The following is a 25535-nucleotide window of genomic DNA, read 5'->3' as shown; positions in this document are numbered from 1 at the left end:
CTAGCCAGTCTCCAGAGCTGAACCCAATAGAAAATCTTTGGAGGGAGCTGAAAGTCCGTATTGCCCAGCGACAGCCCCGAAACCTGAAGGATCTGGAGAAGGTCTGTATGGAGGAGTGGGCCAAAATCCCTGCTGCAGTGTGTGCAAACCTGGTCAAGACCTACAGGAAACATATGATCTCTGTAATTGCAAACAAAGGTTTTTGTACCAAATATGAAGTTCTGCTTTTCTGATGTATCAAATACTTATGTCATGCAATAAAATGCAAATTCATTACTTAAAAATCATACAATGTGATTTTCTGGATTTTTGTTTTAGATTCCGTCTCTCACAGTTGAAGTGTACCTATGATAAAAATTACAGACCTCTACATGCTTTGTAAGTAGGAAAACCTGCAAAATCGGCAGTGTATCAAATACTTGTTCCCCCCACTGTATGCACACACCACTTTTCTGTTATTTATTTTTTTGAATTTTTTTGAAACAACTTATTTTTTTCATTTCACTTCACCAATTTGGACTATTTTGTGTATGTCCATTGCATGAAATCCAAATAAAAATCAATTTAAATTACAGGTTGTAATGCAACAAAATAGGAAAAATGCCAAGGGGGATGAATACTTTTGCAAGGCACTGTACCACTTGTATACCACTTGAATGAAGAAAAATGTGTCTATAAAAAACACAGTTCCACTCACCAGATGATGATCATTTGAAACTTAACTTCTTGTTGAAAGTTAATCTTGAAAAGGGTGAAGCTAACAAATTAGCAACAACATCCTTTTCGATAACATCTGCTGCAGCCTCTGCACACTAGCCTGCAACAAAAGCTAGCTTGCTAGACCATGAGAAAACGACTGTTTGCTATAATAGAGATCACCAGCTTGTAGTCCTAAAAAACTGAAATAAGTTTGAATTTTCTACCTCTGGTTCATTGGCCAAAGCCTATGGGTAAGTTAATGGGGTAAGAATGGAGTTTTGGTATATACGCCGAAAAGAAGGTCTGAGGTTAACACAGGCTTAGGAGCAGGAGCGGTGCGTGGGTAATATCACTGAGGAAGCCAAGCCAAAAAGCCATATTACAACCTATGTCGTGATAATTGCGTTATTTGCTCTATAACCCATTCGTTCATACGCCACCGTGATATACAATAAAGCTGTGGCAACCAAAAGACAACAGTCACACAGTGGCATAATTTTTTTTGTTTCTTCTTTGTTTTGTTTCATCACAAAACCAGACAGCAACATCTGTCTGGTGATGTCCACATAGCAAATATTGCATGTAACAAACAGTTATATGACCTGCAGCATGGTCAAGCAAGTTAATGTTTTTGACAGATTACTAAACAGCTACTGATTTAGAACCACGGAGTTACCACAAGTCAACACAAAGACAACAGGAGAACTGCCTCCACTATTCCAGCACCATTTCAACTTAAACATTTAAACATCATCAAATCAACAAGGCTATACAGTGGGTGGGGGGGAAAGTATTTAGTCAGCCACCAATTGTGCAAGTTCTCCCACTTAAAAAGATGAGAGAGGCCTGTAATTTTCATCATAGGTACACATCAACTATGACAGACAAAATTAGAATTTATTTCTCCAGAAAATCACATTGTAGGATTTTTTATGAATTTATTTGCAAATTATGGTGGAAATAAGTATTTGGTCAATAACAAAAGTTTCTCAATACTTTGTTATATACCCTTTGTTGGCAATGACACAGGTCAAACGTTTTCTGTAAGTCTTCACAAGGTTTTCACACACTGTTGCTGGTATTTTGGCCCATTCCTCCATGCAGATCTCCTCTAGAGCAGTGATGTTTTGGGGCTGTCGCTGGGCAACACGGACTTTCAACTCCCTCCAAAGATTTTCTATGGGGTTGAGATCTGGAGACTGGCTCCAGGACCTTGAAATGCTTCTTACGAAGCCACTCCTTCGTGCCTGGGCGGTGTGTTTGGGATCATTGTCATGCTGAAAGACCCAGCCACATTTCATCTTCAATGCCCTTTCTGATGGAAGGAGGTTTTCACTAAAAATCTCACGATACATGGCCCCATTCATTCTTTCCTTTACACGGATCAGTCGTCCTGGTCCCTTTGCAGAAAAACAGCCCCCAAAGCATGATGTTTCCACCCCCCATGCTTCACAGTAGGTATGGTGTTCTTTGGATGCAACTCAGCATTCTTTGTCCTCCAAACACGACGAGTTGAGTTTTTACCAAAAAGTTCTATTTTGGTTTCATCTGACCACATTACATTCTCCCAATCCTCTTATGGATCATCCAAATGCAAACTTCAGACGGGCCTGGACATGTACTGGCTTAAGCAGGGGGACACGTCTGGCACTGCAGGATTTGAGTCCCTGGCGGCTTAGTGTGTTACTGATGGTAGGCTTTGTTACTTTGGTCCCAGCTCTCTGCAGGTCATTCACTAGGTCCCCCCATGTGGTTCTGGGATTTTTGCTCACCGTTCTTGTGATCATTTTGACCTACGGGGTGAGATCTTCGCGTGGAGCCCCAGATCGAGGGAGATTATCAGTGGTCTTGTATGTCTTCCATTTCCTAATAATTGCTCCCCACAGTTGATTTCTTCAAACCAAGCTGCTTACCTATTGCAGATTCAGTCTTCCCCAGCCTGGTGCAGGTCTACAATTTTGTTTCTGGTGTCCTTTGACAGCTCTTTGGTCTTGGCCATAGTGGAGTTTGGAGTGTGACTGTTTGAGGTTGTGGACAGGTGTCTTTCATACTGATAACAAGTTCAAACAGGTGCCATTAATACAGGTACCGCAGTGGAGGACAGAGGAGCCTCTTAAAGAAGAAGTTACAGGTCTGTGAGAGCCAGAAATCCTTGCTTGTTTGTAGGTGACCAAATACTTATTTTCCACCATAATTTGCAAATAAATTCATTAAAAATCCTACAATGTGATTTTCTGGATTTTTTTTTCTCAATTTGTCTGTCATAGTTGACGTGTACCTATGATGAAAATTACAGGCCTCTCTCATCTTTTTAAGTGGGAGAACTTGCACAATTGGTGGCTGACTAAATACTTTTTTCCCCCACTGTATATGCTTAGTTTAATACACTGATAACAAACTTAAAGATACCAAAAACAACTTAGGCCAATCACTGTTGCTAAATATCATGTGGCTGTCCATCATACTGATGCCAATGCCATCCTCCTCTCTTTCATGTTGGCAAAATGGTCTATGTCTCTGTCATACAGTACGCTATTCGTTTTTGTTGTCATTGGCTATCTAGCTAAAATGCTTACTAGCCTAACTTCCTCGCTAGCTAGTTAACGTGAGCCTACTAGGCTACATCTGAACGTCAATTGTCTCAGGCCAGTGGGACAATATACACTATATATACAAAGGTATGTGGACACCCCTTCAAATTAGTAGATTTGGCTATGTCGCTGACAGGTGTATAAAATCAAGCACACAGCCATGCAATGGCCTTACTGAAAGCTCAATGACTTTCAACGTGGCACCGTCATGGGATGCCACCTTTCCAACAAGTCAGTCCGTCAAATTTCTGCCCTGCTAGAGCTGTCCCGGTCAACTGTAAGTGCTGTTATTGTGAAGTGGAAATGTCTAGGCGCAACAATGACTAAGCCGCGAAGTGGTAGGCCACAAAAGCTCACAGAATGGGACTGCCGAGTGCTGAAGCACGTAGTGAGTAAAAATAGTTTTTTCTCGGTTGCAACACTCACTACCGAGTTCCAAACTGCCTCTGGAAGCAACGTCAGCACAATAACTGTTCGTCAGGAGCTTCATGAAATGGGTTTCCATGGCCTAGCAGCCACACACAAGCCTAAGATCACCACGCACAATGCCAAGCGTTGGCTGGAGTGGTGTAAAGCTCACCGCCATTGGACTCTGGAGCAGTGGAAAAGCGTTCTCTGGAGTGATGAATCATGCTTCACCATCTGGTAGTCCGACGGATGAATCTGGGTTTGGTGGATGCCAGGCAAACGCTACCTGCCTGAATGCATAGTGCCAACTGTACATTTTGGTGGAGAAGGAATAATGGTCTGGGGTTGTTTTTTATGGTTCGGGCTATGCCCCTTAGTTCCAGTGAAGGGAAATCTTAACACTACAGCATACAGTGTCATTCTAGACGATTCTGTGCTTCCAACTTTGTGGCAACAGATTGGGGGAGGCCCTTTACTGTGCACAAAGTGAGGTCCATACAGAAATGGTTTGTCGAGATCGGTGTGGAAGAACTTGACTGGCCTGCACAGAGCCCTGACCTCAACTCCATCGAACACCATTGGGATAAATTGGAACATTGACTGCGAGCCAGGCCTAATCACGCAACATCAGTGCCCGACCTCACTAATGCTCTTGTGGCTGAATGGAAGCAAGTCCCCGCAGCAATGTTCCAACATCTGGTGGAAAGCCTTCCCAGAAGAGTGGAGACTGTTATAGCAGCAAAGGGGGGACCAACTCCATATTCATGCCCATGATTTTGGTGTCCACATACTTTTGGTCATGTAGTGTATGAATTCATGGTTGGATCAGAATTGACGTCATAATCATTGGCCTGTACAGAGAATTAAGTCAAAACCACAGGTCCAAATCCCCATCTCCATCCATGACTTAGGAAAGGGCCGATTTAGCAAGCTAGCTACTGCAGGACATCAACACAAGCAGACCAGAAACAGACACGTTTTTCTGACAATGATGACATTTTGCTTAGGATGTGATTTGATTGGTGTGAATCCAAATCCAAACTGGCCTCTCTTGGACAACAACCCACAGTTGAGCTCAGCTCAATGCTGATTGGCTAATTATTATTTTTATTTTTATTAAAAGGAGGCCAAATGCTTGTTGGCAGCAATCAATCAAATGGTATAGCGGCAACATGTCATACTCTTTTGTTCCAGTCAGTATCAGATGCATGGGCTACACATACTGAGACAGAGGCGCTGTTTCCCTCGGCTCGGATGATTTCTCCTGTGAGATTCAGCCACTTGCGAATAGACAGACAATTTGAAAACACAGATAGACGAAAGAGACATTTTTATTTTATTATTATTTATTATTGGTCGAATATTTGGGAAAGCCTGGCTTCCCTTGGCCCATGAATACACGCCACAGCAGATCTTATACATTTTGTTCTATGAGATAATATCAGTCAGTTAACATGACCTTTGTGAATTATGAAGCCTTTATGTGCTTGTTTTGATTACATAAATGCTTCCAAAATTCACAAAAAGTGATGTTAGCTGATGAACATTATCTCATAGAACAAAACATATAAGATATCCTAAGCCTGTGTTTACCACAGACCTTATTTTTCAACGTTTATCCAAAAATCCTGCAAAAAAAACATTAATTTCCCTATAGGCTTTGGCCAACGAGCCATGGTGGAGTTAGCCTCCGTTAGTGCCTACACAAATATGCCATTACTATTGCTCTCTATTGCACAGTGACCTGTCAACCTTCGAGAAGGCGGAAGTTTCCATACATTTTTGTAAAAACAGTCCCATCCATTACAAGTCAAAATGTGATTGATTGATTCCACTTTACTCTAAAATTCTGCGCTAATACAGTTGAGTAGAGCTCGCCAGCTTGCAGTCCTAAAAAACAAAAATGAGTTACCTCTGGTTCGTGCAGCAATTCCTATGGGGGAAATGAATGGGGAATGAATAGGGTTTGGGATAAACGCTGAAAATAAGGTCTGAGGTTAACACAGGCTTAGGAGATCTTATATGTTTTGTTGTATTAGACATATTCATGATGAGTCTTCTATCGATCTCTATGACAACAGGCTCCACTTCTATCAGTGCATTAGTAACAACCTAACTATTACTAAACTTCTATTCGATCAAATAAGCCTCACATAGCAAATTAGCAATTACATTTTTTCTTGGACCAAATTCAACACTCTCATTGACCTCCATTTATTTAGATGTATCTCCCCAGAGACTACCTAAGAAAAATCCTGATTGTGTTGACCCTTTCCTATCCAACACAAATTGAAGAGATTAAATCAGAATATAATTGGAAATAATAATAGAATTACAATATCATTGAAATATTATTGAAAAGATGAAATAGCAATTAAAAATAAATGTATATTTTAAAACTACAACAATTATTTTATAAATCCTTAGGCCTTCTCTGAAGGCGTAAAAAGCCCCCACAGTTCCTCACTGGAGTCTGAGCTTTATAGTACAGCTTTGATAGATTCCTCCTCAAACCTCTCAACTGCTGTATCTCATAAAGCTGTTCTCTTTTGAACAGAAAATAAGGATTATATATCATTCAATAGCAGGGATGAATCTGCTGCTTCTCCAGTGACTTGGCACAGTGGGCAGAGAGAATAGGACAGTGCTCAATATGCTGAATCATTTCTGAAGAATGAATGTGTGTGATATCTGATCTGTTTTCCAGTTGGTGCAGAGCAACTTTGTCCTTTTCTGTACGTATGCAGTGGACCTGAGAGACCACTTCCAGAACATCGTACTGACCATCCTGGTGAGTTCTGGTTTCAGACCTAGATTAATCTCTCATAGACAGACTATTAATCATGAGATTTTGGTTCTGGGTTAACAGAGATTAGACCTAGATCAATGTTAAGATCCTTACATAATACAGACCACTGTCTCATGAAAGGCTTAATCCTAACATGAGGGAACTAGAAATGTCATACAAATCTCCCATTGACATCAGTGATTGGTTTTATATGACATTTGAGTATACTCATAACCAAAGACAATGTTATAGACTAAAGTGCATATTCTTAAAGATTATAAACTCAGCAAAAAAGAAAACGTCCCTTTTTCAGGACCCTGTCTTTCAAAGAGAATTAGTAAAAATCCAAATAACTTCACAGATCTTCATTGTAAAGGGGTTTTAACACTGTTTCCCATGCTTGCAATGAACCATAAACAATTAATGAACATGCACCTGTGGAACGGTCGTTAAGACACTAACAGCTTACAGACGGTAGGCAATTAAGGTCAGTTATGAAAATTTAGGACACTAAAGAGGCCTTTCTACTGACTCTGAAAAACACCAAAAGAAAGATGCCCAGGGTCCCTGCTCATCTGCGTGAACGTGCCTTAGGCATGCTGCAAGGAGGCATGAGGACTGCAGATGTGGCCAGGGCAATAAATTGCTTTGTCCGTACTGTGAGACGCCTAATACAGCGCTACAGGGAGACAGGATGGACAGCTGATCGTCCTTGCAGTGGCAGACCACGTGTAACAACACCTGCACAGGATCGGTACATCCGAACATCATGACAATGCCACCAGCCATACTGCTCGTTCTGTGCGTGATTTCCTGCAAGACAGGAATGTCAGTGTTCTGCCATGGCCAGCGAAGAGCCCGGATCTCAATCCCATTGAGCACGTCTGGGACCTGTTGGATCGGAGGGTGAGGGCTAGGGCCATTCCCCCCAGAAATGTCCGGGAACTTGCAGGTGCCTTGGTGGAAGAGTGGGGTAACATCTCACAGCAAGAACTGGCAAATCTGGTGCAGTCCATGAGGAGGAGATGCACTGCAGTACTTAATGCAGCTGGTGGCCACACCAGATACTGACTGTTACTTTTGATTTTGACCACCCCTTTGTTCAAGGACACATTATTCAATTTCTGTTAGTCACATGTCTGGGGAACTTGTTCAGTTTATGTCTCAGTTGTTGAATCTTGTTATGTTCATACAAATATTTACACATGTTAAGTTTGCTGAAAATAAACGCTGTTGACAGTGAGAGGACATTTCATTTTTTTGCTGAGTTTATATCTCTCTTCCCAGGTATCTGCAGTAGTGAGCATCCCTCTGTGGCAGTGGTTTTTGGAGAGGTTTGGCAAGAAGACAGCAGCCTTCTGTGGCATCACGGTAAGAGTCTGGGACGGAGTGCTATTGGTATTCCACTGATGATAAGAATGTGCCACCTTGTGGACGAACAGGTTATTACTTTAGGATAAACTTTTTGAACTCCTCTCTCTTTCTGTCCAGTGGATCATGCCATTCACAGTGATGCTGGTGTTCATCCCTAACCTGGTCGTAGCTTACGTAGTGGCTGTCTCTTCTGGACTCAGTGTGGCCGCATCACTCCTCTTACCATGGTGAGATCAATTGAATTGGGCTGGCACAAAGGTCAAAGGTCTGTAAATGTAGTGTAGTTGTAGTAGCACTAGCCAGTGGTTGTAGCTACAGTAACAATAGTAAACATATCATTGGTGTGATAAAAATAGCCACAGTCACATAATTAGTATCCTAGTAATAGCAGCAGCAGTTTGAAGTAGCCATAACAGTGCCAAAAATAGCAGCAGTCTCCCCGTTTCTCTGTCCATTCACCCACTGGCATGATACAGTCACGCCTGGCGATGATCTCATGTTGATGAATGAGATGTGTCTATAAACCTCAGGGGGCGGCTACACTCTCCACTTTCATTCTGTTATTGCTGTTGTTTATAGCACATTGGCCTCCCTCTGTGCTCTTCTCCCCTCCTGTCTCCCTCCTTCCTCTCTTTCTCTCTCCCACCTCCATCCTTCCCCTTCACTCTCTAAATGACAGGGTATATCCAGTGGGGGTCACCATGATGTGTATTTCTGTCTGTCTGTTTTTCTGGTGATTCCCCATTCTGTGGTCAGAGCAGCTCGGCTACAGCTAGCTTCATCATCTAGTCATGTTATTAGTAGCAGTCATTTCACCAGATCCTTTTATCTCTGCGCTATAAGCATTATTATAGCCATTTTATCCTTTAGCACTATAAGTAGACTGCTCCTCATCAGACAGACGGAGTCATCGAAGCTGGTTGTATAACATGATGATGGGGTAGGCCTATAAATTGTTGATGGGCGATGTTTTGATGTAGTATTGATGTGTGTGTGTTTGTTGTGTTTCAGGTCGATGCTGCCAGACGTGGTGGATGACTTCCGTCTGGCCAACCCCCACTGTAAAGGTTATGAGGCCATCTTCTACTCCTTCTACGTGTTCTTCACCAAGTTCGCTGCCGGCATCTCCCTGGGAGTGTCCACCCTCTGCCTCGAGTGAGTCAGGCAGACAGACAACATAAACACTAACAGAGTATTACAGATATTCAGAACTGAGAGCCAGTTTCATCATATTGCTTTATGGTTTTTGCGACTGCACTTGAAGAAACGTTCAAAGTTCTTGAAATGTTCCGTATTTACTGACATTCATGTCTTAAAGTAATGATGGACTGTTGTTTCTCTTTGCTTATTTGAGCTGTTCTCGCCATAAAATGGACTTGGTCTTTTACCAAATAGGGCTATCTTCTGTATACCCCTCTACCTTGTCACAACACAACTGATTGGCTCAAACGCATTAAGAAGGAAAGAAATTCCACACTTTTAAGGCACACCTGTTAATTTAAATGCATTCCAGGTGACTATCTCATGAAGCTGGTTGAGAGAATGCCAAGAGTGTTCAAAATTGTCATCAAGGCAAAGGGTGGCTATTTGTTTAACACTTTCTTTGGTTACTACATGATTCCATATGTGTTATTTCATAGTTTTGACGTCTTCACTATTATTCTACAATGTAAAAAATAGTAAAATTAAAGAAAAAACCTTGAATGAGTAGGTGTGTCCAAACTTTTGACTGGTAGTGTATATGCATTCCATTGTAGTCCATTATACTTTATGAAACTGGCACTGTGTGTAACTATCGGTATGATACAGGTATACGTCGCTATAGGTTTGCAGGTTATGACACTGGTGTGTGCGTGTATGTATCTCTGTATATATCTCTACAGGTTTGCTGTGTTTGATACAGGTGTGTGTGTGTACCTTCAGGTTTGCGGGTTATGACACAGGGGCGTGCAGGCAGCCTGCTCAAGTAGCCTACACTCTGAAGTTGCTCATCGGCGCCGCCCCAGTGGCCTTCATCGTAACAGGCCTGCTCATACTGCTGCTCTACCCCATCAGTGAGGATGTCCGGCTCAGGAACAAACTCTGTCTGGAAGAGCTACGGTGAGTTACCCACAACTCTGTTGTCAGAAGTTGATAGAACTTCACAGTGCTCTTGTAAATGTATAAGACAATATAAGGGGATACATGCTTATGACGTCTTACAATGCATTATAAACTCATCATAATGCATTATACCTGCATGCTTAAGTGAAGTGCTACCAAACAGAGTATTTGGATCACACAATGGCCTGAAATGGGTCAAATACCAACATACCTTCAATCTAAAAGTTACTATTGCCTGTTTTCTACAGGAAACAAGGCAGCATCAGCTCCAGAACGCTGGAGGATCTGAGTAATGCATGACCAGGGATGGGACAGACAGGAGAAGTTCCACATGCGGCGGATTCCAGTTCCCCAACTGGAATATGACGTCCATTAGTGTATATTACACTGAGAAATGATATAATGATAGTTATGTTTTCCTGTAAACATTTTAAGTTTGTTCCTGTATTTTCACATGAACGTGTAATGTATAGCCATCTTGAATATACCTACAAGATTATCTAATTTATATAAATGAATGTATATCACTATTTGCTGTGTTTAGCCAGACATTGCTGGTATTTATGAATGGTATCTGAATATGATGATGGTTTGATGACAAATGGGCTTAATAAATGCTGTTGGTTAGTAGATGGACTGAACCATGGCTTCATATACACTACCGTTCAAAAGTTTGGGGTCACTTAGAAATGTCCTTGTTTTCGAAAGAAAAGCAATTTTTTTGTCCATTAAAATAACATAAAATTGATTGTAAATACAGTGTAGACATTGTTAATGTTGTAAATGGCTATTGTAGCTGGAAACGGCTGATTTTTAATGGAATATCTACATAGGCGTACAGAGGCCCATTATCAGCAACCATCAGTCCTGTGTTCCAATGGCATGTTGTGTTTGCTAATCCAAGTTTATCATTTTAAAAGGCTAATTGATCATTAGAAAACCCTTTTGCAATTATGTTAGCACAGCTGAAAACTGTTGTGCTTATTAAAGAAGCAATAAAACTGGCCTTCTTGAGACTAGTTGAGTATCTGGAGCATCAGCAATTGTGGGTTCGATTAGAGGCTCAAAATGGCCAGAAACAAATAACTTTCTTCTGAAACTCGTCAGTCTATTCTTGTTCTGAGAAATGAAGGCTATTCCATGCGAGAAATTGCCAAGAAACTGAAGATCTTGTACCAACGCTGTGTACTACTCCCTTCACAGAACAGTGCATACTGGCTCTACTCCCTTCACAGAACAGTGCATACTGGCTCTAACCAGAATAGAGAGAGGAGTGGGAGGCCCCGGTGCACAACTGAGCAAGAGGACAAATACATTTGAGTGTCTAGGTTGAGAAACAGATGCCTCACAGGTCCTCAACTGGCAGCTTCATTAAATAGTACCCGCAAAACACAAGTCTCAACGTCAACAGTGAAGAGGCGACTCCGGGATGCTGACCTTCTAGGCAGAGTTGCAAAGAAAAAGCCATATCTCAGACTGGCCAATAAAAAGAAAAGATGGGCAAAAGAACACAGACACTGGACAGAGGAAGATTAAAAAATAGTGTTATCGACAGTTTGAGGTGTTTGGATCACAAAGAAAAACATTTGTGAGACACAGACCAAATGAAAAGATGCTGGAATTGTGCTTGATGCCATCTGTCAAGCATGGTAGAGGCAATGTGATGGTCTGGGGGTGCTTTGGTGGTGGTAAAGTGGGAGATTTGTACAGGGTAAAAGGGATCTTGAAGAAGGAAGGCTATCACTCCATTTTGCAACGCCATGCCATACCCTGTGGATGGCGCTTGATTGGAGCCAATTTTCTCCTACAACAGGACAATGACCCAAAGCACAGCTCCAAACTATGCAAGAACTATTTAGGGAAGAAGCAGTCAGCTGGTATTCTGTCTATAATGGAGTGGCCAGCACAGTCACCGGATCTCAACCCTATTGAGCTGTTGTGGGAGCAGCTTGACCGTATGGTACGTAAGAAGTGCCCATCAAGCCAATCCAACTTGTGGGAGGTGCTTCAGGAAGCATGGGGTGAAATCTCTTCAGATTACCTCAACAAATTGACAACTAGAATGCCAAAGGTCTGCAAGCCTGTAATTGCTGCAAATTGAGGATTATTTGACGAAAGCAAAGTTTGAAGGACACAATTATTATTTCTATTAAAAATCATTATTTCTAACCTTGTCAATGACTACATTTCCTATGCATTTTGCTATAAGTTCCTATTCAAACTCATTTCATGTATGTTTTCATGGAAAACAAGGACATTTCTAAGTGACCCCAAACTTTTGAAAGGTAGTGTAAATTCAAACATAGGGGGTTTACTGCTAGTAGAGGAAGGTTCCATTTCGTGATGTGTGGTTTTGTGTCAAGAGATTGAACAGGAATGGCTGTTGGATTCTCTATTCTCTGCCTACTGATTCCCCCTGGTGGTACTCTAATGACATCTGTTTTGTATTTAGATGGAAGACTGGATAAACCATGACTATAATAGAATCAGTCATAATATGTTAAGTGATGAAACTATCCATGTTAAACATTTGAGGGTTTTAATATTATACAATCATACAACACACAAACAGGATAAATCTCTTTGGGATATGGTGGCTGCTTTCCCGAAGTAGGCCAGCCAAAACACTGTACTACAGTACTTCATTGGTCTGATATATATATATTTTTTTACTTAATCTTGAACCGGATGTACATATAATACAAAGACAAAAAAAGACAAATATAATCTCCAAAAGTCACTAAATGTAAACATTGTTTGAAAGGTGCTACTTTCAAAAGTACATTTGTCTCAAATAATTCCCCAACTGAAAAAAGCGAATTTTCCACCCAGTACTGCTTGTTCATAAGAAGATGCAGAGGGGTTGAGTCTGTCTGTATCCAGTTTTTAGATATGTATGCATAAAGCATTGACATTTTCTGTGTGTTATGCTAGTCCCGTGCTCTGTGCTCTCTCCCACTATGCTGAAGTGTCTGTTTTGGGGCGAGGCATTGTTCAAGTCTCTGTGTTCGCATAAGATTTAACTGGGCTTGAGGGAGATTTGACAGGGCTGGAGGGGCACGTGTCTGGGCTGCCAGGGCTTCTGATGGGAGATTTCCTTTTGCCGTTCCTCACTGTCAACTCCTCTTTGGGTTTAAAAGTCAGGGGTACAAAGCCCTCTGCATCCGCCACTAGGACTATCCACAACGGACCTGAAACACACAGAGACAGTAGTTTCAAGTTTAAGCGCTAGCTTAGGAAGTTTTTATTGAACACATATTTTATTTTCTCCATGCTTAAGACGGTTTTAAATTATATTTAACCAGGAGTCATCCAATTGGTGACAGATTTTCAAGCAAATATTGTAAAATCCGCATAAAGAAAATATGCGCATTTTACCATCAGTGGTCGGTTTCCACCAAACTGCCTTGTTTGCGGATAAGAAGCAGTGCGTGATGTCGTAGCGCACATAAAAGGTACTTAAAAATGTATGTGTTTCCATCGCATTTTCAACTCTACCGATGGTTTTGTCACAAAAAACGGCTGTGTTTAATAGCTCTAGCCATTAGCTCGCAGATACAGTGCCGGTATGCTAGCCTACATTATGAGAATATTATGGATAAGAGCAAGATTATTTTTTTGTTGTCAAACGGCAGCCAAGCATCGATCATCATATCACCAGAATAAGACCCTCCATATGTATTGGAAAGGAGCATCAAGCTCATCACCATGAACTTTCACCACCCTGTGAAGTTCATCATAACTTATTTCATCTGTAGCCTAATAAAACTACATGCTTTCCCAAGTGGGAAGACCACATACAAGATCTCATCGCGTGACTCCAAGTTTACTGTGCTATGAAGGTTATTATATCAATATTTGCGCAAAAAGGCGTATCCATCGCTATTTCTCGCATAATACATTTTACCGACACAAAAAGATACCACCATGTCGAAGGAACAAATTGTCGACATTTATGAAATTGACCGACATTTCTTGTTTCCATCAGCCCAGTCGTGAGTTATTTTATGCGTCAGGTAATTCATCTGCATGAAATGGTTGAATGGAAACCTGGTTACAGATTACATTAATTTATCCCTTCAAATAGATTGTACTAAGCTTTTAATTCAGCAAGTGTCTACTATCTAATACAGCTGTTTTGGAATCAAAGTAACCACAACATCCGGCTCTAAGTTTGCTGTAATAACCCAAACAGTGAAACTCCTGAATGAGGTGGCGTTATAAATATTCTATAAATACTGTGTGTTGCGAGGGAGCATGCTGAGAGTGTATATTAGCAGAACTAACACAGGGAAGGTGTGGTGGGACTGTAAGCTGCTTCTGTTTTAAACCTCAATCTAAGCCAACCCTATAATCACTCCCATATTTAGCCTCCCCCCCATTAACTGAAGCACTTTGTTTATCGGCAAATACTGTTGTTTAAAATGCATTCATGTATGTTTGTTTATGTGGAGTGAAACAACACTGTAATTATTTTGATATAGTTGCGAGATGCTTAGTGTTGGAGTAGCTCCTCAGTCTAGACTATTGGCTGAGGATATAGGTTATAGGCTTATTCTTATATGAATGGATTCCTGGAAACCTGAGTGAAATCCTTTTTCCTATCCCCGTCCGAATTCAGTAGTAGGCATACACACAACCATGCACGCATACACACACACTTCTGAAAACACTGCCCAACCCTACCTCTTGGTTCCTATAGGGCAAAGACAGCCGCACTTAACCTTTTGTACTACAAGTCTTTTGACAGCAAATGTTGGCCCCAGACCTTACAGAAATCCACAACCGAATTCAAATATGCAGAGACTGCCACTATACCCAATTTCCTCTTGAGGCATGCCCACATTGAAAGAGGTAATAATGGCAGTCTTTGCATATTTGAATTGTGTTGATTTCAGGTAAGCAGGAAGTCACCCCGCTGTGAATGATGATGTCATATAGCTGAGTCTACCTTTAACCTCAAATAACTGGTAGAATTAAGCCTGGGGTATATACACTCCCATCCGTATTTATTTGGACAGTGAAGCAAAAAAATCTACATTTGGCTCAATACTCCATCATTTTGGATTTGTGATCAAATGTTTGATATGAGGCGACAGTACAGAATGTCACCTTTTATTTGAGGGTATTTTCATACATATCTGTTTTACCGTCTAGAAATGAAAGCACTTTATGTACCTAGTACCCCCCATTTGAAGATGCTACCATGATTATGAATAATCATGAATGAATCGTGAATAATGATGAGTGAGAACGTTACAGAGGAACAAAGATCATACCTTCCCCCATAAATGCTAACTTCTAACCATTACCAATAACAGGGGATTCATTCAGTACTGTCCATAATCATGGTAGCATCCACATTAATGTAGAAGTGTTCAGAAACATTTTATTTTATTATTATTCACCATTTAGTTCCTATTGGGCAAAACATAATCTGAAACACAACCAAAACAAACGTTTGTAGAGTCACAAGCTTGATGTAGTCATTGCATGCTAGGAAAATGGGACCAAACACTAAACTTGACTACTTTAATACACTAAGTGAATTTGTCCAAGAGCTTATTTAAATGGGGGACTAGATACATAAAGTGCTTTAATTTCTAAACGGTAAAACAGATATGTATCAAAATACCCCCAAATAAAAGGTGACATTCTGTACTGTTGCCTCAAATGAAACATTTGATCTCAAATCCAAAATGCTGGAGTATAGAGCCAAAAATGAAACAGTGAAGTCCAAATAAATACAGAGGGGAGTGTACATAATGTGAAAACAAATAATCTCAAGTCCACAACCATGTGTTATTATTGGTGTGGGGAAAGCCCATGGGCTAGATGCCTACCATACATCATCTCCACTACAGTGAGGTTAAAGAGCTCCTGAAGAACCTTCAGACACAGCTTCCCCTCACACAGCAACACTGGTCTTCTCTCATCTATAAACACATTTTCAGACAGCTGCTTCTGCATGGAGAGGGAAGAGATAGAGAGAGAGAGAGAGAGAGAGAGTGAGGGGGGGTGGGGGGGGTAGTTAGTACAATTCTGACCTCAAGAATGCAGACAGTTATTGATGGATGCAACTATGGCATCATTTCACAAACTGTACTTTTATCGCTTATTCTGGGAACACCATAATAGCATACACACTGTGCTGTCAGCATGCTGTCTATTTTAAGCCAATGGTGGATTACAGACTCTAGCCCAGGGAGCACGTTACAGTACATCTCCTTCCTCACCTTCAGACAAGGCCCAGCAAGGCTAACAATAGCCCATTAATCTGACATCTGCTGAATGCTGACTAAGGGCTTCATGTATGGCCTACCTACAGTATGGCATTCAGTATGTATTTGTGTGATTTACATACATTCCTTTGTGTGTCTTATGTAACTTTATTGTACATAGGTGCGGTCTATGATTTAAATAAGTGAGGTCTTCAATAAATATGCATTATCTTAAAAAATCTGCCTCTGAAAATCTCTTGTAAGTTGTAACCCCTACCTGACATGTGATGTTAACGTATGGAGGTTCACAGGCATTGGGGTAACTAGTCCCCAGTCCCCTTTTCCCGTTCTGAGTGAAGTCCTTGATCTCTGTGAGACACTGTTGCACCTCAGAGAAGCGAGAAAATATCCTCTCCATGTTCTGAGACAGCTGCTCCAGGTTCCTCTCCTTCTCTTTGGGGGTCAGGGGGGTGGTCTTGGGCAAGGTGGGGAACTCTGTGTGGGGCTTATCCCCAGGGTTGTAGTATGGGGAGCAGGGTGGACTCGACTCCCCGGATTGCACTGACCCTCTCATCCGGTTGATGGGTTCCATGTTGAAGTTCTCGACCGTAATGGAGGAGGCGCTTGAGTTGGGTTGGTCAGAGGGGAGGCGACAGAGGTCAGAGTATGGGAAGTCGAATGAGCTGGGCTCCGGGCTCCTCACTTCCTCCACCAGCCTCCTCCTGCTGCTCCCTGGAGAATGGGACTGGATTACACCTCCTCCCGGCAGCACCAACTCCTTGATCGCCACACGCTCCTGCTGCTCCTCTTTAGAGAAGACATGCTCCGAGTGGCGCCTAATCCTCGGGCAGAAATTAACAGGGGATTGCCGGTTCGGGAGGGAGACGCCGGGGTTTCTCCGTCAGAGACTATCTCCTTGGAGGCGAGGCGCAGGATGTATTTGTCCGTGTTGGAGGAGGGGAGGAAGGCAGGTTCGTTGGACTTCTGTCTGCCGATCATGAGAAGTAACGTCTTGTCACTGAGGAAGCAGACGCCTTTGGGCCTCTCGTTCTTCTGTAAGGCGATCTTCTGGACATTGGGCATAGCGGAGGGCGTGATGCAGTAGACGAGCACCATGCTACACGTGTTGGAGGCCACCGCCACCGTGGAGCCTTTGGAGTCAAAGGCCACGATGTCTGGCACCAGGATCCCAGGGATGCTGACCTTACTGGTGCTGGTGACTTTCCGTTCGTAGGTGACCAGGATAAGGTGAGACGAATCCTGTCCGGAGCCGGTCAGGTGGTCCTTGCGGCGCAGGTGTATGAGTGGACTGGGGTCGGAGCGCCGGTGCTTGGCCAGAAGGTGGGTGAGGTCCATAGGGCCGCCAGAAGGAGAACAGGACAGGTAGGACCTCTCAGAGTCAAAGGACCTCCTGCGGGGGTCTATACAGCCATCCTCGTCCAACATCACCATAGGAGAAGAATGTCCAGGTAGGGAGGACTCGGAATCTGAGGGCACGTCGAAGGCTATACCTGCGTTCAGCCCGCAGATTCTATCCAGAGGTAGCTCTGTAGCCACTGCCACCTGGGCTTCGCCTGTTGACTCGATGGCGCAGATGTACCCACCCACGTCGAAGATAGGGCAGAAGGAGCAGGCTAAAAGACTCTTCTGAACATCGTTATAGATGTAGGAGTAAAGGGCGCTTCCTATGGCCACAACCAACCGGGTGCCATCTTTGGTCCAGCAGGCACAGTGGATGAGTCCACTGCCTTTAATATCAGCCTTCACCCTGCGGTTGTCCACACGGACACAGAACAGCACAGATGCATCTTTCTTGGTGAGGACAGAAAGGATGTCCATCTTGGGATGCCAGACACATCCCTCAGACAGCAGGGGGAAAGGTTCGCTCATCTCACAGGTCTGAGTGCAGAGCAGCTTGTTCTGTTCCAGAGCACTGAGCTGCAACTGCCACACTGTGACATGCTTCTTGTGTTGGACGGCCAACAGGGCAGGAGAGCCGGAACAGCACAGAGGGCCCCAGTAGAGACCGAAGACATGCTCAAACTGACCAATGACGTTGGTGTCGCCGAATTTCACGTCGCCGTTGGCATAGTAGAGGGAGGTGAGGCACACCTGCTTCCCATCCGTCCATGCGATTCCGTGGACAGGGTGGATGGCTTGGTGTAGCGTGTTCAGACCTGTCCTCAGCAACTTGGCTTTGCCCAGTTCCATAATGACAAGTATGGACTAATCCAAATGGAGAGAGAAAAAATGATCACTCACTGATCAGTAACATTGAAGAAGAAGAAACAATTACTCATTCAATAGCATTGATGAGAGCAGAGGATATCTGTAGTGAGGTGGATGTTGACGTGCAGAATACCAGTTCCAGCTACTTTAACTGCCATCCTACACTAAGAATAGGACAAGCCTCTCCTGTCATGCATCTCTGGTGATGTAAAATCCCTAATCCCCTCTGCCTGAGGGAGGTAACACCTCAGGGCCAGTGCTGAGCTGATTAGTCTGAATGACCTTAGCCTTGCAGATCAGGTAGGTTATATTACACACCAGTCCTCAAGGCATTAAAGACAAATAATGATATCAGTGTTGTATCTTGTGAGTTCAAACTGTATTAACTAGCAATCTAGCTATTTCAACTAACTCAACTGATTCAAGGAGTCACTACACTAGAAGTAGATCTGATCACATTTGGCAGGCAAATGTGACCTTATGTAACGTTAAGGATTTGGCAGTGAGAGACAACCAATCAATCCCTTTTAACTACAGGTCTTCAAATTGTTATTATTACTTTGTGCCAACTAAAATTACATTGTCATAGCTAGCTATGTTCACATCAAATGCAATTAAACTATGACGGTAAAGTGAAGAGCTAACTATTACAGCAAATATTTGCTGCCGTCAACTGCAATAGCTAGCTCCCCAACAATAGAAAATCATTAGCTACCTGACTAGCTAGCTATGTTGCTAACGTTAGCTGTCAACGTTTTTGACTAGCCAGCAAACCCATGCAGCTAGATAACCAAGCTAGCAACTAAAGGCAGCAGGAACAAGCTGGTGAAGTAGCTATCTAGCTTGATATAATCGCGAATAAATTATTCTGTCACGAAATTCTATGCACAAACTTGCATTTGCAAATTACATGCCTCGGTTTTCTTGAGAAACCATAAACCTTTATCACATTTCCCACGTTTATTTCACTTTTCCCGGTGTGAAAGTTGCTATCATGAACCGGAATTGAATAACGAGGCAATACAAAAGCATAATAGCAGAGTTTCTAAACCCAGAGCCGCAACATAACGAGACTTCCGGGAACGCTTTCGAAAGATACCAAACAGACTAGGCCGGAGTTTTGGATTTGAGAAGTCATTGAGAGAAGTGAACAATTCTTCCTGTTATTAATTTTCTCGAAATCTAAAGGCACATGTTATTACTCCAACCTCGTGAAAGTGACAAACTGACACGTTTTAATTTTCGTCAAAAACAACTTTATATCAAAGTAGTGCCTTTGATTTGACAGCCAGCACATGCACCATTCAGCTCGAGACGACTGTTAGACCCGATGACGTCATGATTTGAACTAATTTTTTTCCGAGTTCCCAGTTGGCTTGAAAGCACCGTTAGCTAGCTATTGGAGAAGCAGTTTTAGTTTATCTTCAGGACTGTCTTTGATAATGGGATTAGACGTCTATAGGAAGTCTGGTGTATTTTATGTGTTGACCACATAGGGGCATTCTTGTCAACAGCAGTGTTCAGTCACAGATCAGTCCACTCAGGCGCTGTAAACGTTAGGTCCCCCAAAACTGAGACTAGGACGAGATTTGAGAGGAGGTCATGTAGCTCAATGCTGAGGTTTTTGAAGACTATGTTAATGCAATCTAAGCAAAGACAGTACAGTATGAAGATAGGCTAAAACCAGTGGAGGTTGGTGGGAGGAGCTATAGGAGGACAGGCTCGTTATAATGGCTGGAATGCAATGAATGGAACAGAGTCAAACATGTAGTTTCCATGTGTTTGATGTGTTTGATACCATTCCATAGATTCCATTCCAGCCATTACAATGAGCCCGTCCTCCTATAGGTCCTCCCATCAGCCTCCACTGGCTAAAACTGATTTTCCAATAGAAAAGTGGCGCAGTGGTCTAAGGCACTGCATTGCAGTGCTAGCTGTGCCACTAGAGATCCTGGTTCGAATCCAGGCTCTGTCGTAGCCGGCCGCGACCGGGAGACCCATGCGGCGGCGCACAATTGGCCCAGTGTCGTCCAGGGTAGGGGAGGGAATGGCCGGCAGGGATGTAGCTCAGTTGGTAGAGCATGGCGTTTGCAACGGCAGGGTTGTGGGTTCGATTCCCACGGGGGGTATGAAAAATAAACAAATACTGTAAGTCGCTCTGGATAAGAGCGTCTGCTAAATGATGTAAATGTAAATGTAAATCCCAGATCACACTTGTAGGCGATGTCATGGCGACATTGGCTAGCTAATGCCACGTTCAAGTGTTAGTCGGAACTAGGAAACTCAGACATTTCCGATTTGCTAACTGGTTGTAGTTATACACATGCTGCTTTCAACGAATCAGCAAGTTGGTAATTTCCGAATATCCTAGTTCCAACTAGCATTTGAACGCAGCATAGGCTCATGTAGAAACCAATTAGGTGTATAAACTTAATTGGTAGAAATACGTAATCAGGTCTATGATCGTCTCACGCCAAACTGCGCATGTGCAGTCCGTCAACTCAAAGGCTCTCCTTCCATATAAAGTTGTTTTTGACGAAAATGAAAACGTGTCAGTTTGTCACTTTCACAAGGTTGGAATAATAACATGTTAGTATTTAAGACATTGGCTCGAATCTAGGTTGTGCCTTTAGATTTCGAGAAATTAATAACTAAGGAAGATTTGTTCACTTCTCTCATTGATTTCTCAAACCCCAAACCCCGGCCGGGTCAGTTTGGTGTGTTTCGCAAGCGTTCCCGGAAGTCTCATGATGTTGCGCCTCTGGGTTTAGAAACTCTGTGATCTTAGCCTGACAACACGCTCAATAATTTCGCTGGTTTTATGCGGTGTTCATATTCTAGTCGGAACTAGAAACTCGGACATTTCCGAGTTGCTGATTCGTTGAACGCGGCACGTGGATAACTACAACCAGTCAGCATGTCGGAAATTTCCGAGTTTCCTAGTTCCGACTAGTATATGAACGCGACATAACGCCCATGGGCGTGGCGTAGCGTAGCGTTTGGCCAGAGCAAGGCGTCTACTCTGGGTAGCCAGGCAAACACTATCTTGTATTTCTCAGAGTTGAGTGAACTGGATCAGTGGTCGGCATTGCCGCAGCTTGCACCTTTTTAGCCACCGAAATAGACTAGACAGTAGAAACCAAACCTGCTTTATTTTATGCTTTAGCAAACACAGTCGGCTTTTTATCATAATGGGTGTGGAAATTGAAACAATATCCCCAGGAGATGGTGAGTTGTTTTGCTACATTTTGGCGTCTGTTTAGATTTTGTATTGTTGTACTGCAAATGTTTATTAATTGTGGGAAATGCAGTATTATCATATACTGTGGTAACGTTTAACGGATTTACAGCCGTTGCAAAGTAGTTAGTTACAATTTTATTAGGCCTAACGTTACATGTAGCTCAGTTGGTAGAGCATGGCGCTTGCAACGCCAGGGTTGTGGGTTCGTTTCCCACGGGGGGCCAGTATGAAAATGTATGCACTCACTAACTAAATGTTTTTAAAAAATGTACATACTCCATAACGTGTGGGGCTGCATGTATTACGGTCCATGCTATCCGGGACCGCTGGGACGTCCCCACACCAGTGAGGTTGACATTTTTTAAAATGGTTATAGGGTAGGGACGTCCCAAGGACCCCGGATTGCACTGACCCTCGGTCTGTACATTCAGACCGATGACGTTCTAGAACTCTCGGCATTATAGCCAGCCAGCTTTCTTCTCAGACCAGGTCGTTATACTAGTAGTGGCCTTGGAATTGCTGCTTTTTGTCGGTAATAACTATCTTTTGAAGTAGGATAGATTCTAATGCTATCATACAGCCAGAAAACTGCATAGCTACATTTGTGTATGCTTTTAGCAAAAGCAATAAGATATTGTTCCAGCTAATGATTTGATGTAACAACATTAAATCAAATCATGTCATGGCTAGGACACATCCTATTATTACAGTGTCTGCCACACCACCAATACCACAACAGAGGACCCATAGGAAATCACTGCTCTGTGGTAAATCAAGTTTTTCCGGCAGACACAAAACCTACAATACATCTGTACACCACATGCTTACACTCTGACAAAGTATTGTTCTGCCTTTCATCTGTGGCTCCTTGCATCCTCGCTCACCTTTTCCTTCTCTCATTTGAGACATTTCACACACTCAGATCTTCAAGTCTCTGGGACTATATAAATAATAACCAGTTGATATATTTATTTAAATGATTAATACATTAGGATTGAATAGGTTGGAAAGAGGTCTACTATACATGAATAAGGCTAAAGCTTTGCTGGCTCAGACATAACAACAACACACAGACATACTTAATCCAGCCAGGCATTGTTAATCTATTAGCTCCTTACTGTATCAGGGTGCAGGGTGTAAAAAGTTGCGCACACACAAGGGAGATTAAAGCCTGCCACACACACATACACACTACATTCTACTGACTGTTGTTTGTTTTCTTTTCAACAGCAAGGACTTTCCCAAAGAAGGGCCAGACATGTGTTGTCCATTACACAGGTAAAGAGTGAGTGTGTGACAGAGCATCTGGTTGGGAAATGAATGTTTTTTTTTAACTAGGTGGGTTATTCTCTGCCACAGGGTCGTCTCCCAGACAACCAGGTCAGTAAGGAAACGGGAAGTAAATGTCAACATTCCGTCTGGGTGATTACACGTTTATTACATGTTTCTAACGTGTATATGGTGTGTGCGTGCACCAGTTTATGTGCCACTTGTCACTTTGAAGACATGGCTTGAACTCTACTACAAGTGAAGTTTAATACACCGTTAATGTTTGGTGGTGATACATTTAAAGCTCAACACTTCGTCATTATGTCGAGTGATTGATTGCCGTTTGGTTTATTGTTGCCCAGAAGGCAGTGAGTGAGAGCGGTAGTAATGAAGATGTAGTTCCTGGCCCTGTTCCTTCTGAGTTGGGTTTTTTGCAGGTCAGTGCAGTAGTTTAGAGAGAGAGAGATAGATACAAAGAGAGACAGAGATAAAGAGAGAGAAAAGAGAGAGAGAGAGAGAGAGCAGCGGGAAGTAGGGGTGCTAGGGGTGCTGATAAATATTAATAATTTGGCCAAAATGTTGCTTTAAATTATTTTTGGGCAAAATTATATTACTCCTGTCTGAACAGACATACAGTGCATTCGGAAAGTATTCAGACCCCTTCCCTTTTTCCACTTTTTGTTACGTTACAGCCTTATTCTAAAATGGATAAAATTCTACACACAATACCCCATAATGACAAAGCGAAAACAGGTTTTTAGAAATGTTAACACATTTATAAAAAATATGCACCTGACTCGAAATTGAGCTCAGGTGCATCCTGTTTCCATTGTTCATCCTTGAGAGGTTTCTATAACTTCATTGGATTCCACCTGTGGTAAATTAAATTGATTGGACATGATTAGGAAAGGCACACACCTGTCTATATGAGGTCCCACAGTTAACAGTGCATGTCAGAGCAAAAACCAAGCCATGAGGTTGAAGGAATTGTCCGTAGAGCTCCGAGACAGAATTGCGTCGAGGCACAGGTCTGGGAAAGGGTACCAAAACATTTCTGCAGCATTGAAGGTTCCCAAAAACACAGTGGCCTCCATCATTCTTAAATGGAAGAAGTTTGGAACCACCAAGACCCTTCCTAGAGCTGGCCGCCCGGCCAAACTGAGAAATCGGGGGAGAAGGGCCTTGGTCAGGGAGGTGATGGTCACTCTGACAGAGCTCCAGACGGAAGCCACTCCTCAGGAAAATGTACGACAGCCCACTTGGAGTTTGCCAAAAGGCACCTAAAGTCTCTCAGACCATGAGAAACAAGATTCTCTGGTCGGGTGAAACCAAGATTGAACTCTATTGCCTGAATGCCAAGCATCACATCTGGAGGAAACCTGGCACCATCCCTACGGTGAAGCATGGTGGTGGGGAAGTTTTTCAGCTGCAGGATCAAAGGAAAGATGAACAGAGCAAAGTACAGAGAGATCCTTGATTAAAACCTGCTGCAGAGCGCTCAGGACCTCAGACTGGGGCGAAGCACACAGCCAAGACAACGCAGGAGTGGCTTCGGACAAGTCTCTGAATATCCAAATGTGATATTTCAGTTTTTTATTTTGATTAAATTTGCAAACATTTCTAAAAACCTGTTTTTGCTTTGTCATTATGTGTAGATTGATGAGCAAAAAAATCAATTTAATCAATTTTAGAATAAGGCTGTGAAGTAACAAAATGTGGAAAAAGTCAAGGGGTCTGAATACTTTCCGAATGCACTGTAAATAAAATAATTATAAATATTACACCAGAGAGCATAATTTAGCTACAGAGGATCAATATCTTCTAAAAAATAGCTGTGGATTAAGTTATCACAAGTACTTACAGTCGGGAAGGCTGCAATTTGGGCAGCGCTTGCCAAATATAGAACAGCATGTTGCGTTGCGGCCATAGATATAATCCATAGAAGGATTTTGGAACCTCTAACCCTGGCACTTTGACTAGCAATGGCTGCCAGTCTTGACTGGAATGGGAACTGCCGTCTATGGATTATGTTTTTATGGTTGGTTGCATCTGTCAGTTAGCCTTTCACAAATTTCTAAATACAATCGCTAGAAAAACTTTAGGCCTACCGTTTGAAAAGCGAATGCCTACTGCTGAAAAGAGAAGACTAATCTTTCTGTAGAACCTAACACACTTTTGAGCGATTCTTGAGATATTGTCACGAGCGCATCATTTGGTGAGTCAGTTTCACTGGAAAGTGTATTTTTTAGCCTACTGTATGTAGCCTATTCTATATGTATACTATACAGTCATGGTCAAAAGTTGAGAATTACACAAATATACATTTTCACAAATTCTGCTGCCTCAGTTTTTATTATGGCAATTTGCATATACTCCAGAATGTTATGAGGAGCGATCAGATGAATTGCAATTAATTGCAAAGTCCCTCTTTGCCATGAAAATGAACTTAATCCCAAAAAAAACATTTCCACTGCATTTCAGCCCTGCCAGCAAAGGACCAGCTGACATCATGTCAGTGATTCTCTCGTTAACACAGGGGAGAGTGTTGATGAGGACAAGGCTGGAGATGACTCTGTCATGCTGATTGAGTTAGAATAACAGACTGGAAGCTT

At 42.5% G+C, this 25535-nt stretch overlaps 3 protein-coding genes across 4 annotated transcripts in view; 2 read left to right on the top strand and 1 right to left on the bottom strand.

Annotated features, from left to right (window-relative positions):
- LOC121552824 (major facilitator superfamily domain-containing protein 2B-like) overlaps positions 1-10678 on the top strand; it is a 38324-nt gene extending 27646 nt beyond the window's left edge. The window contains 6 exon segments of the mRNA XM_041865884.2: positions 6406-6489; positions 7774-7857; positions 7978-8087; positions 8872-9015; positions 9784-9960; positions 10212-10678. Coding sequence (XP_041721818.2) covers positions 6406-6489; positions 7774-7857; positions 7978-8087; positions 8872-9015; positions 9784-9960; positions 10212-10263 — 651 coding nt within the window. The 3' untranslated portion in view covers positions 10264-10678.
- Positions 10679-12485: 1807 nt separating this feature from the next.
- On the bottom strand, positions 12486-19397 carry LOC121552645 (WD repeat and coiled-coil-containing protein). Its single transcript, XM_045211308.1, has 4 exons — positions 17071-19397; positions 16462-17026; positions 15807-15927; positions 12486-13154 (listed from the first exon to the last, which is right to left on the bottom strand). The coding sequence occupies exons 1-4, from the start codon at positions 18393-18395 to the stop codon at positions 12958-12960; spliced, it is 2208 nt and encodes a 735-aa protein (XP_045067243.1). The 5' UTR covers positions 18396-19397; the 3' UTR covers positions 12486-12957.
- A 2050-nt stretch (positions 19398-21447) lies between these two features.
- LOC121552433 (peptidyl-prolyl cis-trans isomerase FKBP1B) overlaps positions 21448-25535 on the top strand; it is a 29637-nt gene continuing 25549 nt past the window's right edge. The window contains exons 1-2 of one of the 2 annotated variants that reach the window (XM_041865368.2): positions 21448-21641; positions 22885-22932. In XM_041865368.2, the coding sequence (XP_041721302.1) occupies positions 21605-21641; positions 22885-22932 (85 nt within the window). In that variant the 5' untranslated portion in view covers positions 21448-21604. Of the gene's footprint in view, positions 21642-22884; positions 22933-23014; positions 23035-25535 lie in introns of those variants that run through there. The other variant, XM_041865369.1, reaches the window with a different exon arrangement.

This window comes from Coregonus clupeaformis, chromosome 36 (genome assembly GCF_020615455.1).
Source record: "Coregonus clupeaformis isolate EN_2021a chromosome 36, ASM2061545v1, whole genome shotgun sequence".
NCBI lineage: Eukaryota > Metazoa > Chordata > Actinopteri > Salmoniformes > Salmonidae > Coregonus > Coregonus clupeaformis.
Note: the sequence above shows the minus strand (reverse complement) of the source record. Positions and strands in the feature narration are given on the sequence as shown.